Genomic DNA, 12128 nt, shown 5'->3' on the forward strand with positions numbered 1-12128 from the left:
CCATGGATTTGTGCAGCACAGCAGCTGTGGCTCCTGTTAGGTAGGACAGGCAGTAAACTAAGGCAGGGAGGAGGATGAAGACCTGTCGTATCCATTGACTCAGCGGTCCTGAGCCTGGTCCTGTAAGATTGCTGGGTGTTCTGAACATCACAAGGAGGAATCACACAGGAGGGGAGTCCTTGAGACTCTGTCCTGGGAAAGGGAGCCTCTGTAGCAATTGTGCTAAGAAAAAGAGCTTTTACTTGCTGAGAAAGAAAGCCTTTGTAGCTATATGTTATTCCCAAGGTTTGGAAGGGAGAGAGGGAGGGGTACTTAGAAGATGACTGAAATATATAACCACTATACCCCAATAGTTGGGCCACTCAGATTAGCGGAGGGCCCACTTGTAGCCTTGGCTCAAGCGTATAGAATAAACTTACTAACAGCTTTATTTCCTTTGTATGCGGGGCACTCAGACTAGCAGGGTGCCTATTTGCAGCTTTATGCTTGTATGTTTCATAAACTTGCTATCTCATTTCCACTATATGTGTTGTCTCTTGCTTGAATTCATCTCTTGTGAGTGAGGCAAGAAAAAAGGAACAAGGTCTGGGGGTGAGGAGGCGGTTTGACTTGGGTCTCCCTTGGTAACAGAGCCAACTGGTCCTTTTTGTTTGCTCCAAACCTGCCTTCATACAAGTTCTTTTGGTGTTAATTTTGCCCAGTGAAAACAGTAGGATAATGCCTGCTACATCTTTAGTGTGAAACCCTCTACCATGTTAAGATTAATTGAATTTGAGATTATTATTTTTTATTTATTTTTAGAAAGAGGGGAAGGGAGGGAAACAATCAGTTGCCTCGCATGTGCCCCCCCACTGGGGACCCGTCCTGCAACCCAGGCATGTGCCGTGACCAGGAATCAAACCAGTGACCCTTTGGTTCACAGGCTGGCACTCAACCCACTCAGCCACACCAGCCAGGGCAAATTCTGAGATTATTAAATGGCATATTTTCCTTGGCAGCCTAGCTTTTGATGATTTAAAGGTGCATAAATAAACCAAAGGAATTAAACATAATGCTAATTTGCTAACTCATTATCTGTTGGACAGCAAGAACGTTTCTTTGTTAATTTGCCAGGCAAATTTCAGATTCAAATACTATTGAGCACTTAGGTTGTACCAGGTAGGCCGAAAAGTTTATTTGCTTTTTTCCATACGACTGCTCTAGTAGCACTTAGTTGTCTTTAATTTCACTCGAAACAATTTTGTTAGACTGTATTGTGACAGCTGTCATATCAGTGTGCATTTTAAAAAAAATCAAAATTAGTGAATTTTTGTGTAGCCATTTTAATATTGAAGATGGAAGAAAATAAGCAACATTTTCAGTATATTACGCTTTATTATTTCAAGAAAGATAAAAATGCAACTGAAATGCAAAACAGGATTTGTGCAGTGTAGAGAAAGTGCTGTGATTGCTCAAACGTCAAAAGTGGTTTGCAAAGTTTTGTGCTGGGGATTTCTCACTGGACGATGCTTCAACTGGGTAGAGCAGTTAAAGTTGATAGCGATCAAATTGAGACATTGAGAACACTCAGCATTATACCATGTTTGGGAGTTAGCTGACATACTCAAAATATGCAAATCAATAGTTATTGGTGAAAATAAAAACTTATTTTACGGGAAAAACTACAAACTAACTTTATGGCCAATCTGATATAATAGATGCTTTCACATATAGTATTTCTTTTATTCTCCAAGCAATCCTGCAAGGTAAGAATTATATCCCCATTTTAAAGCCAAGGAAACTGATGCGTAGAGTGCAAGAAGCTTCCTTGCCTGAGGTCACTTAGGGAATGTCCCTCAGAGCCAGCAACTGAATTTCAGTCCCTTGTGTCACCAAGCGCTTTGTTCTTTCCACTACAGAACATGCCTCTAGATTAATGTTACTAAGTCAGGAACATCTCAGCCAATCTGTGAGTCCCCTTTATATTTCCTTCTGGCTTTGGTTTCTATCAGTTTTCATTTGGAGCTCTGTAGGCTGAGGTGAGAGCTGATGCCCATGGCCCATGCAAAGTCAGTGCAGATGGTGCACTCAGACGCTAGGGGTCGCTAGGAGAATAAAGGTGCTCTTCACTGGCCTGGGGGAACAAAACCTGCCCTTGAAGTAGAGATGGTGGAGAGGGACACAGTTGCTGCTTCGTTAACACAGACAACTTGACGTTTCTCTTGCCGTTGCTTTTGTTTTTTAAGTGGATCGGCAAAGACTCGTTATTGCTTAGGAGTGTCTAGCCACCAGCACCTCAACTCGGGTTTGACAATGAAGTAAAACAGAAAAGAAGAGGCCTACTCTCTAATTTGCTCCTTCTTCAGTGGTTGTTAACTTAGGGCAAGGCTGAATATCAGGGTGTATTGAACCAAGGTAGAATGATCCAGTCAGTAAATGTTACCGTTGTCCCCAATCTAGAAAAACAGGTCACTTACCTCCTTTTTGAGTAAAATACTTGGAAAATGTCCTTTGGTGGTAAACATCTTTATTATTAAGGGCAAATACAGGAGAGCCTGATGATGAACACAGGCCAAGGCTGATAAAGCCACAATTAAATATGACAGCATCAAGCGATACTCAGAGTATAAATATTTGGCTGAAAATTACAGGAAGGGTGCAGTGCAGGTTTACTTCAGTAAATCTGAAGGAAAATTGACCGCAGCAAGTAGCCCCTGCTGAAACAAACCCACCTTGAGCCTTTAAATCATCCGACGTGTCTGGTGAGACTGCAAATCCTGGCCCCTCCCAAAGGAGTCCAATTCTGTAGCTCTTAGAAGGTGCTCAGAAATCTGCATCTTTAGCAAGCATCTTAATTGATGCTGAAATGCCTGATTCCCACAGCCACTTAGGACTTTGATGGGCCCCAGGCACTTTTGCCTTTGTGGGCTTCTTACTCTATAGGAAGTATTAAAAATTGTACTTTGCAATTGCATTGATACAAACATGAATGTAATTGAGGCTGGATTTTATAGATATATAATTTTGGAAGAAACTAAAATATTTTCTTGGACCACTAAAAGCTCATAGGCCCTAGCCAGTGTGCCTATATAGGTTGGCCCTGCTGATACACAGACACTGACTTGAGGTGGATGCTGAGCTTGTATTCTTTAATCCCTCTGGCCTCTAGAGGGCCAGTGCTTTATTTAATAATAGACTTCACTCACTCCAGCATGCTTGTCTGAGAAATGCAGGATGAAATGGGACCCTGGTATCTTGGAGGCAAACAGCCTGTCCCTTTCACTACCTTTGCTCACTCGTAGGCTCCCCCTTTGCAGAAAGCCAGGATCTCTTGCTGTGTCACAACCTCTCTTTCTATGAAGTCAGGAATGTACCTCCTACTACCTGTTTACACTTAGAATCCATTCATACCAATGTTTCCAGGTTTCTGCATGTCAAAGACTATTACCTCTGAATTAAATGTTTTGTCTCAGGACAACTTTCAAACATCTCTCACCTCAACTTACACTAAAAAATACATTTTATATTATGCTCAGTACACACAAATATAACTGAAAAGTTTTATGAAATACATTTACAGTGAAAAAAGACCTTTCCTGAAAATTTTCACATAATACCTATATTTACTACTGAATTCACTGAAATTACCTATTATGTTCCATTTTTTAAAAAAATGCTGATCTCACCCACTAAACTGATTTTATGAATCACTAATGGGTCACAGCCTGCAACTTGAAAAAGTGGTCAAAGGAGTAGCAAACCTCTAAAAAACATATATGAAGACAAAGATATGTCTGTTTCTGGAATAGAGATACACCTACCAAAGTCAACAGATATTGTACCCTTGGCTACAACAACCTCTGCCCCCATGTATTTGATGCAGTACTGCCAATGAGGCCTCCCTTTTAAAAGAATCCACTTGGTCAGATATTTAACAAGCACCTGCCATGTGCTGGTGGCTGATCTAGGCTCTGAATACAGCAATAATCAAAGTCAAACCCTCATGCAGTGACATACGGGTTGGGGGAAGATAAACAACAGTCAAATAAACAGGTAACTATATAGTGGTCAGATGGTGGTAAGTGCTACACAAGGGTCTTTTCCAGACCCTTCTTTTCCTGGTCATGCTCACCTAACACCTCCCTCCCTCGCTCTCTCCTGGAAGGCACATACTTTCTTTGGACTTATTCATACTCTCAGTCCGAAGACTGAGAAGGATGCGGCCAGTAGTCGGCTCATCTAAACGGTGACTTTGTGTTTATTTTGTTATGTCTTTGTTTCATAAATGGTTACACAGAGATCAATATGCGTTTCTAATTTCTAAATTCGTAGACAGTAATGGTAACAATTATCTCCAGATCTTGCAAATGTGGAATCAAATTCACCAAACCAAGTTTCTAGTCAGTTTCAGGAGTCAGCTGCATCCAGGGCTTTTTATTGCCAGGACTGGTATTCCTACATGTCCCAGTTCCTTCCATTTTGGACCCCACCTACTTTTTTCCTGATTGGTATCCTGCCCTGGGTGACAAAGATTAATGTGAGAATCCTGCAGGTGTTAGAAGTGTGATCCCTTCAGGTCAAGGCTGGAATCCACTTAATGGATGCATCAGGCCAGGGGTTGGCATCTCTCTCCCTCCTTCCTTCCTTTTTGTAAGGGATTAGAAAATGAAGATTTTCAGCTTCATGGGCCACATATTCTCTGTCACTACTCAACTCTGCCACTGCATCCCTAACTACCCATAGTCAAGTAAATAAATTGCATGGCTGTGTTCCAATAAAACCATGACAAAAACAAGCAGCAGGCTGACCCCTGCTTTACGCTAATGAAGAGAGATGCTGAGAACATTTGGGGCTTACATTTGAAATGGGCGAAGGGATGGGATGGGAGAGGAAAGGAAAAGGCACAGAAAGAAGGCCTAACAAAGAGCCAGTTCGGCCAACGAGCAACGTGTGTGCAGGAAGGTGACGAGAGATTGAAATCTAACTAGGTAAGAAAAAGTACATTTTCAAACATGTGCAGGCTTTTTGCTGTTTCATCTTTTACTTAAAAATCATACTATTCAAAAAATATTTTACAATATTATTTAAAAAGCCATTTTTTATTACAATCACAAACTTCTTCCTTGTATCAAAAGTTGGGCCATTATCTTGGTTACCTGTGGATGCACCAAGCAGTCCAACAAGTCATCTGTGGAAATGAACATTTGAGACGGGGCCGTAGCACTATTTGAAGCAATTTGTTCAACAATTGAATTCTCACTTTTACTCATCATTTGTTGCTTCTTGGTGTGGTGCAATTTTCCAAAGTGTTCTCCGTCTTTGCCAACGAAGTCTTTACCATCATTTCTAAATATGTCTCCTCTTCCTGAGGTTGGTTCTTCAGAATGTGGTAATACCGGAACCAGATCAGGGCCAAAGGGACCTGCTGCCTCCTGCTTTACTGTTCCCAAGGTTAAGTTCTGGCTACCTGCTTGTTCTACATCCACAAGGTTGTGCACATTTAATTCTTCCTTTTTCCTGTACTCTCCGTTTGTTCTGAGTGCTTGGATTTCTACCGTCTTAGATGTTTTGTAATGATCAAAAAAGGCAGAAACAGCTCTATTTAGGTAGAGACAATTGACTTCATGGGATGTGTCCTCAACCTGAAGGGGAAAAAAAGCCTTTTAGAGCGGTTACATCAACTAGAAAACAAATCTGGTCAGGGTTGACGTATTACAGGAACCCAATAGCCATGATGAAATGAGAAGCGGCCTACCTCAGTCGGGTTTAACCAAGCTCTGGTATTGTGTGGATCCTCTGCAGTTTTCAGGGCACACACAAGTGTGCGGGTGATTGCTTCTTCTACCCGAGCATGGTGGTCCTCTTCCTAAGTTGAGACAAAAAAAATTTTTTTTCATTTGTCCCTGTATCTCATGGCTTAAAACAGAGAGTAGTCTCTTAATTATGTGTTCTGTGCTCATTACTATAAGCTTTATTACAGAAGTATGAACATGTTGGCAGACCACAGTTTTTGTGTGCTTACTATCATCTGCCACCTAGGAGAGCTGTAGAATATTTCACTAGCCAAATTTAAGTATATAGCCTGTCTATAAGGCATAGATCTAGAGTATGAACTACCCTGTTAAGTTTTTCTGATCTTTTCCATTCTCTGAGATGTTTAAGAAAAAAAAGTATTCTATATGGAGGAATAATCTCTATTGATTTTGATAAGCTAATTGTTTGAGGAATGGGAGAAAAATTATAATAAACAGGCTTAGCCACAAGAATGAGATGGCTAAACATGTAATATGCTTTTTAAGATACAGTAAGTATAGACTATAGCATTAGTGACAAATGACATTACAATCAACAACTTCTGTTCATCAAGACACCATAAAATAAAAAAAAACCCAGATGTCTATAACAGTATAATTGACATGAGACTAATATCTAGAATATACAAGGAATTTGCACACTTCTATAAGAAAATGACCCAATTTTTTTTAAATGGGAAAGAGACATGAAGATAAGTATTTCAACAAAAAAGTTATATGCTTAATAAATCTATAACATATGCTTAATCTCATTAAAATATGGGAAATTTAAATCTAAATACCCATGAAACTAGTAAAAGAAGGTCTGATAATTCCAAGTGGTGGAAAAATGTGCACTGGCAGACAGAAATCTTACACATTGATGATGGGAGTGCAAACTGACAGGGCCACTTGGAAAACATGTTGGCGTTATCTTGTAAAGTTGAGTATTGCATACCCTACAGACCAGCAATTCTACCCTGACATAAACATAAATTCTCTAGAGAAACTCTTGCACATTTGCACAAGAATAGTCTATTTATAAAAGTAAAAAATTGTAAAAAACCCAATTATCCATTAATAGAACAATGAAACAATTGTGGTACACAAGAAAATATACCACAGTGAAATGGAGCTACATGTGACAACACAGATAAATCATAGAAACATAATATTAAATTAAAAAAAGCAAATCCCTACAATGAGACACCACTTCACACTAGGATGGTTATAATAAAAAAGACATAACAACAAGTGTTGAGGATGTGGAGAAACCAGCATCTTCATATACCGCTGGTAGGAATATAAAGGGTACAGATGCTTTGGAAAATAGTCTGGCAGTTCCTCAAAAGCTTAAACACAAAGTTACCATACATGATGGCTAATTTTATAAGGCAATCTGATTGGATTATGGTGTGCAATTGCTTGGTCAAGCACTAGCAGAGATGTTGCTGTGAAGATATTTTGTAGATGTGATTAACATTTACAATCAGTTGTGTTTAAGTACAGAACATTGTCCTCAACAATGTGGGTGGACTTCATTTAATCATTTGAAGGCCTTAAGCATGAAAACCAAGGTTTTCTGGAAAAGATGGGATTCTACCTCAAGACTGTAACAGAAATACTGAGTGAGTTTCCAGCCTGCTGGACTGTACTACAGATTTCTGACTCTATTGCCTGCCAACGTCAACTCTTGTTTGAGCTTCCAGCCTGCTGCCCTGCCTTATCTAGTACACCATAGGACCGAGCAATTCCACTCCAAGGTGTATATCCAAGAGAAATGAAAACACATATCCACATACATTCATATTAACAGTAGCATTATTATTCATAGTAGCCAAAAGTAGACACAACCCAAATGTCCACCAACTAAGGAGTGGATAAGCAAAATATGGTATATCTATACAATGGAATACATTCAGTCATTAAAAAAAAAAAAGAAATGGGGGGGGCAAAAAAATAAATAAATAAAGTACTGATACATGTTACTGCATTGATGAATCTTGAAAACATTATGCTGAGTGAAAGACACCAGCCACAAAACACCACATTATATGATTCCAGAACTGGCAAATCTAAAGGGACAGTAAATAGGTTAGTGACTGCTTATGGCTAGAGAGGAAAATTGGGGAATAACTACTAATAGATATGGAATTTCTTTTTAGGATGATGAAAATGTACCAAATTTGACTCAGGTATGGTTACACAATTCTGCGAATACACTGAAAACTACTAAACTGTACACTTCAGTGGGTGAATTGCATGGTATGTAAACTATATCTTAATAAAGTCATTATTTAAAAACACACAAGCCCAGAATACTAATTTAATATAATCTCATTTGCATAAAGCTAAAAAATGTGCAAAACTAAACAATATATTTTACAGGGACATACAAATACATAACAAAACTTTTTTTTGTTTAAGCAAGAGAATGAAGCTAGTGAAGGTGGGATGGGGAAAGCACAACACAGATGCAAGTTTTCTGTAACTTGCTAGTTCTGGGGTTGGGTGATGGTTCACCAGTATTCATTATGTTACTTTTTATATCTTACAAATATGCTACATGTATATTTTTCTGTATGTATACATATAATAAAATATATAATAAAGATGAGAGTGACAGGATAGCCTTTAAAAATTAACAAGAATAGGAGGATCTGTTCAAGAAGGCAATGTAGGCAGACATGGCTCACCTCTTCGCATAACCACATCAAAATTACAACTAAAATATAGAACAACGATCAGCCAGAACCATCAGAAATCGAGTTGAATGGAAGTCTGACAACTGTGGAAATAAAGAAACCATATCCACCAAGACAGAGCTGGCAAGCTGGTGCCATATCTGAGATTCCATCAAACTGGCAACACTGTTTGACCTGCCTTGGAAATTCCCAGACTCTGCCCAACCCAATTTAGAGGCCCACCCAAGCTGCTTTTCCAAATGAATGGCTGGTCTTGGCTCAAGCTTCACAACTTCCTAAATCCTCTCAAACAAGCAACAGCTGGTCTCAGTGAGCCCCAGCCCTGGCACTAGCAGCAGCCAGCCTAGATTCACAGCGTGGTTTCACCTGGGAATCTCCAAGCCCAGCACAAGTAGCAGCCATCTCAGATTGTTTTACAGCTCAGGCAGGGTGGACGCAGGCAAAACACAGGTGGGGGCTGACTTTGGCTGCCACCACCCAGGAAACCCCAGGGCCAGTGCACCCAGTGAACAGCTACAGACCACATCAGAGCACCACCACCCTGTCCTCCACAGAGAGCAGAGGTTGGTGGTCAGTGTGCATAGCCAGTCCTTGCAGCTGACTGGCCTGGGTAAGACTCTCTCATTGACCTGCCAATAGCAACCAAGGCTCAACTACAAGAGAAGAGTGTACTCAGCCCACACAGAGGGCGCACCTCAAGTACCCAGCTTGGGTGATAGGGGAGGCTGTGCCACTGAACCCTACAGTACACCTACATTAGGCCATACCACCAAGACATAGAGTCAAATCAGCTCTACCTAATACACAGAAACAAACACAGGAGGCTGCCAAATTGAGGAGGCAAAGAAATCTGGCCAAAATATAAGAACTCAACAAAACCCCCGAAAAAGAACTAAATGAGATGGAGGTTGCCAACCTATCAAATGCAGAGTTCAAAACACTGGTGATAAGGATGCTCAGGGAAATAATTGAGTATGGCCACAAAATAAAGGAAGAAGTGAAGGTTGTACCAAGTGAAATAAAGAAGAATATACAGGGAACCAGCAGTGATGGGAAGAAAGCTGGAGTTCAAATCAATGATTTGGAAGAAAAGAAACGTTCATCTGGAACAGAAAGAAGAAACAAGAATTGAAAAAAATGAGGAGAGGGGGAGGGGGGAGGGAAACAAGTGAGGTAAGAAAGGGAAGAGTCTAGTCAAGGAACTAGTATAAATGACCCATGGACATGGACAACGGGGTGGGAATTCACTGTGGGAGAAGGGGTGGGGGTGTGTGGGGGGAAGCAATGGGTGAAAATGTGGGACAACTGTAATAGAAAAACAATTTTTAAAAAAACACTGTAAAAAAAAAAAGACAGAAAAAGAAAAAAAAACAAGGAGGGGATTAGGAAACGCTGGGACAACTTTCAATGTACCAACATCCAAATCAGGGGAGTTCCAGAAGGAGAAGAGGAAGAGCAAGAAATTGAAAACATTTGAAAACATAATGAAAGGAAAATTCTCTAATTTCGTGAAGGAAACAGATATAGAAGTCCAGGAAGCACAGAGTCCCAAACAGGTTGGACCCAAAGAGGACCACAACAAGACACATCATAATTAAGATGCGAAGGGTTAAAGATAAAGAGAGAATCATAAAAGCAGCAAGAGAAAAGCAGAGAGTTACCTACAAAGGAGTACACATAAGACTATAAGAGAATTTTTCAAAAGAAACTTTGCAGGCTAGAAGGGGTTGGCAAGAAGTATTCAAAGTGATGAAAAGCAAGGACCTACAACCAAGATTACTCTGGATGCAGCTAAGCTATCATTTAGAATGGAAGGGCAGATAAAGTGCTTCCCAAAGTAAAGCTAAAGGAGTTCATCATCATCACCAAGTCCTTATTATATGAAATGTTAAAGGGCCTTACTTAAGAAAAAGAAAAGATAAAAACTATGAACATTAAAATGACAACAAACTGAATTTAAAAAACAAAAACAAATGAAGCAAACAACTAGAACAGGAACAGAATCATAGGTATGGAGATCATTTGGAGGGTTATCAGCTGGGAGGGGGAAGGGGAAGAAAGGGGGAAAAGGTACAGGGATTAAGAAGCATAATCGGTTGGTACAAAAAGACAGGGGGAAGTTAAGAATAATATAGGAAAGGGTGAAGCCAAAGAACTTATATTCACGACCCATGGGCATGAACTAAGGGGGGTGGGATTGCTGGAGGGAAGGGGGGCACTGGGCAGAGGGGAGAAAAGGGGAACAAATTGGAACTACTGTAACAACATAATCAATAAAATATACTTAAAAAACAGACAAAAACAAAAACAAAAACCCCACTACATGTGGATAAAAAAATTCAAATTAACACATTCAATAGCCCTCATATACACAAATAATTTCCAGTCAGGTGATATAATAAAAGAGAAGACCCTACTTACCAAAAAAGATGAAATAACTAGGAATAAACCTTGAAAAAAATTTGCAAATGCTCTGAGAAAAATTTTAAGACACTTCTAGAAATATACAAAACTAGATTTGGATAAGGAGGAAGGTATTTCATTCTTAGATAGGACAAGACAATATATAAGGCTTATGTAAAATTTAATATGGACTGAATAAAATATCAATTGGTTTTCATCCATGAATTTAGACAACTGATTCTGAAGATCACATTAAAAAAAAAAAAAAAATCAAGACGATCCAGGGAACTACTACAAATGTAAAGCTGGAAATTAGCCTTACAGATATTAAAAACATACTGTAAGCCATCTCTAAATAATAAAGATGATGAAAGAAAGTGAAGAAAGACCAATGGAAGAAATAGACCCAAGTACAGATATCTAGTATATGATTAAGGTGACATTTCAAATCACGAGAGAAAAGACAGACTTTAAAATAAATGATGGCCCTCACAATTTTATTGTCGTTTAGTAAAAGATGAAACTAGATCTCAATCTTACATAATACACTAGTAAAAACCTCTAAATGAACAAGAGATCTAAATGTTTAAAAAAATAAAAATCCAAATTCTAAAAACACTGGTGAATTCCTTTATGACCTGGAAGAGACAGGAGTCTTTCTAAGTATGAGTCACACACCAGAGCTATAAAGTTTAACAACACATCTTGCTAGTGAGGCTGTGGAAGAAAGAAGCACTTTCATACACTACTGAGGGAAATGCAAAATGGCACAATCACAACAGAATGAAATTTGGCAAAATTTAACAAAATTAAAGATACCTTTACCCTATTACTTAATAAACCCACTTTTAAGACTCTACCCTTAAGACACACTTCAGCAAATATAAAACAACATATTCACAAAGTTATTCACTGGCATTATTTGTAATTGCAAAAGACTGGAGCCAACCCAAACATCTATCCCTATGGGAACTACTGAATGAGCAATGGCGCACTCACAGAACGGGGCACGTACATAGCTGCTGAAAAAAAAGATTTCTCCGTACCATTATGTAGTCAAAATCAGTATGTTATTGTTAAGTGAAAAAAGCAGTGTGCAGAGACTTTGGCCAAGAAGGAGGCTTAGACTTACATACTGTATCTCTCCACAACTAAGAAGGACTACAAGTACCGCAAAACCAGCAATAACCAGAAGTTCCAGAAAATAAAGCTACATGGAAGTCCAATGTATGAAGTCATAAACAAGTGG

The 12128-nt window shown here is 39.3% G+C and overlaps 1 protein-coding gene across 3 annotated transcripts in view; it reads right to left on the reverse strand.

Annotated features, from left to right (window-relative positions):
* Positions 1-5059: 5059 nt before the first annotated feature.
* Positions 5060-12128, reverse strand: part of HSPBAP1 (HSPB1 associated protein 1) — a 66426-nt gene continuing 59357 nt past the window's right edge. For all 3 annotated transcript variants that reach the window (XM_090277467.1, XM_090277457.1, XM_090277479.1), the window contains 2 exons: positions 5735-5845; positions 5060-5621 (listed from right to left, as the gene is read on the reverse strand). In XM_090277467.1, the coding sequence (XP_090133593.1) occupies positions 5088-5621; positions 5735-5845 (645 nt within the window). In that variant the 3' untranslated portion in view covers positions 5060-5087. The remainder of the gene's footprint in view (positions 5622-5734; positions 5846-12128) is intronic.

The sequence above is a fragment of the Furipterus horrens genome, unplaced genomic scaffold, assembly GCF_987537825.1.
Source record: "Furipterus horrens unplaced genomic scaffold, mFurHor1.1.pri manual_scaffold_1, whole genome shotgun sequence".
Classification (NCBI taxonomy): domain Eukaryota; kingdom Metazoa; phylum Chordata; class Mammalia; order Chiroptera; family Furipteridae; genus Furipterus; species Furipterus horrens.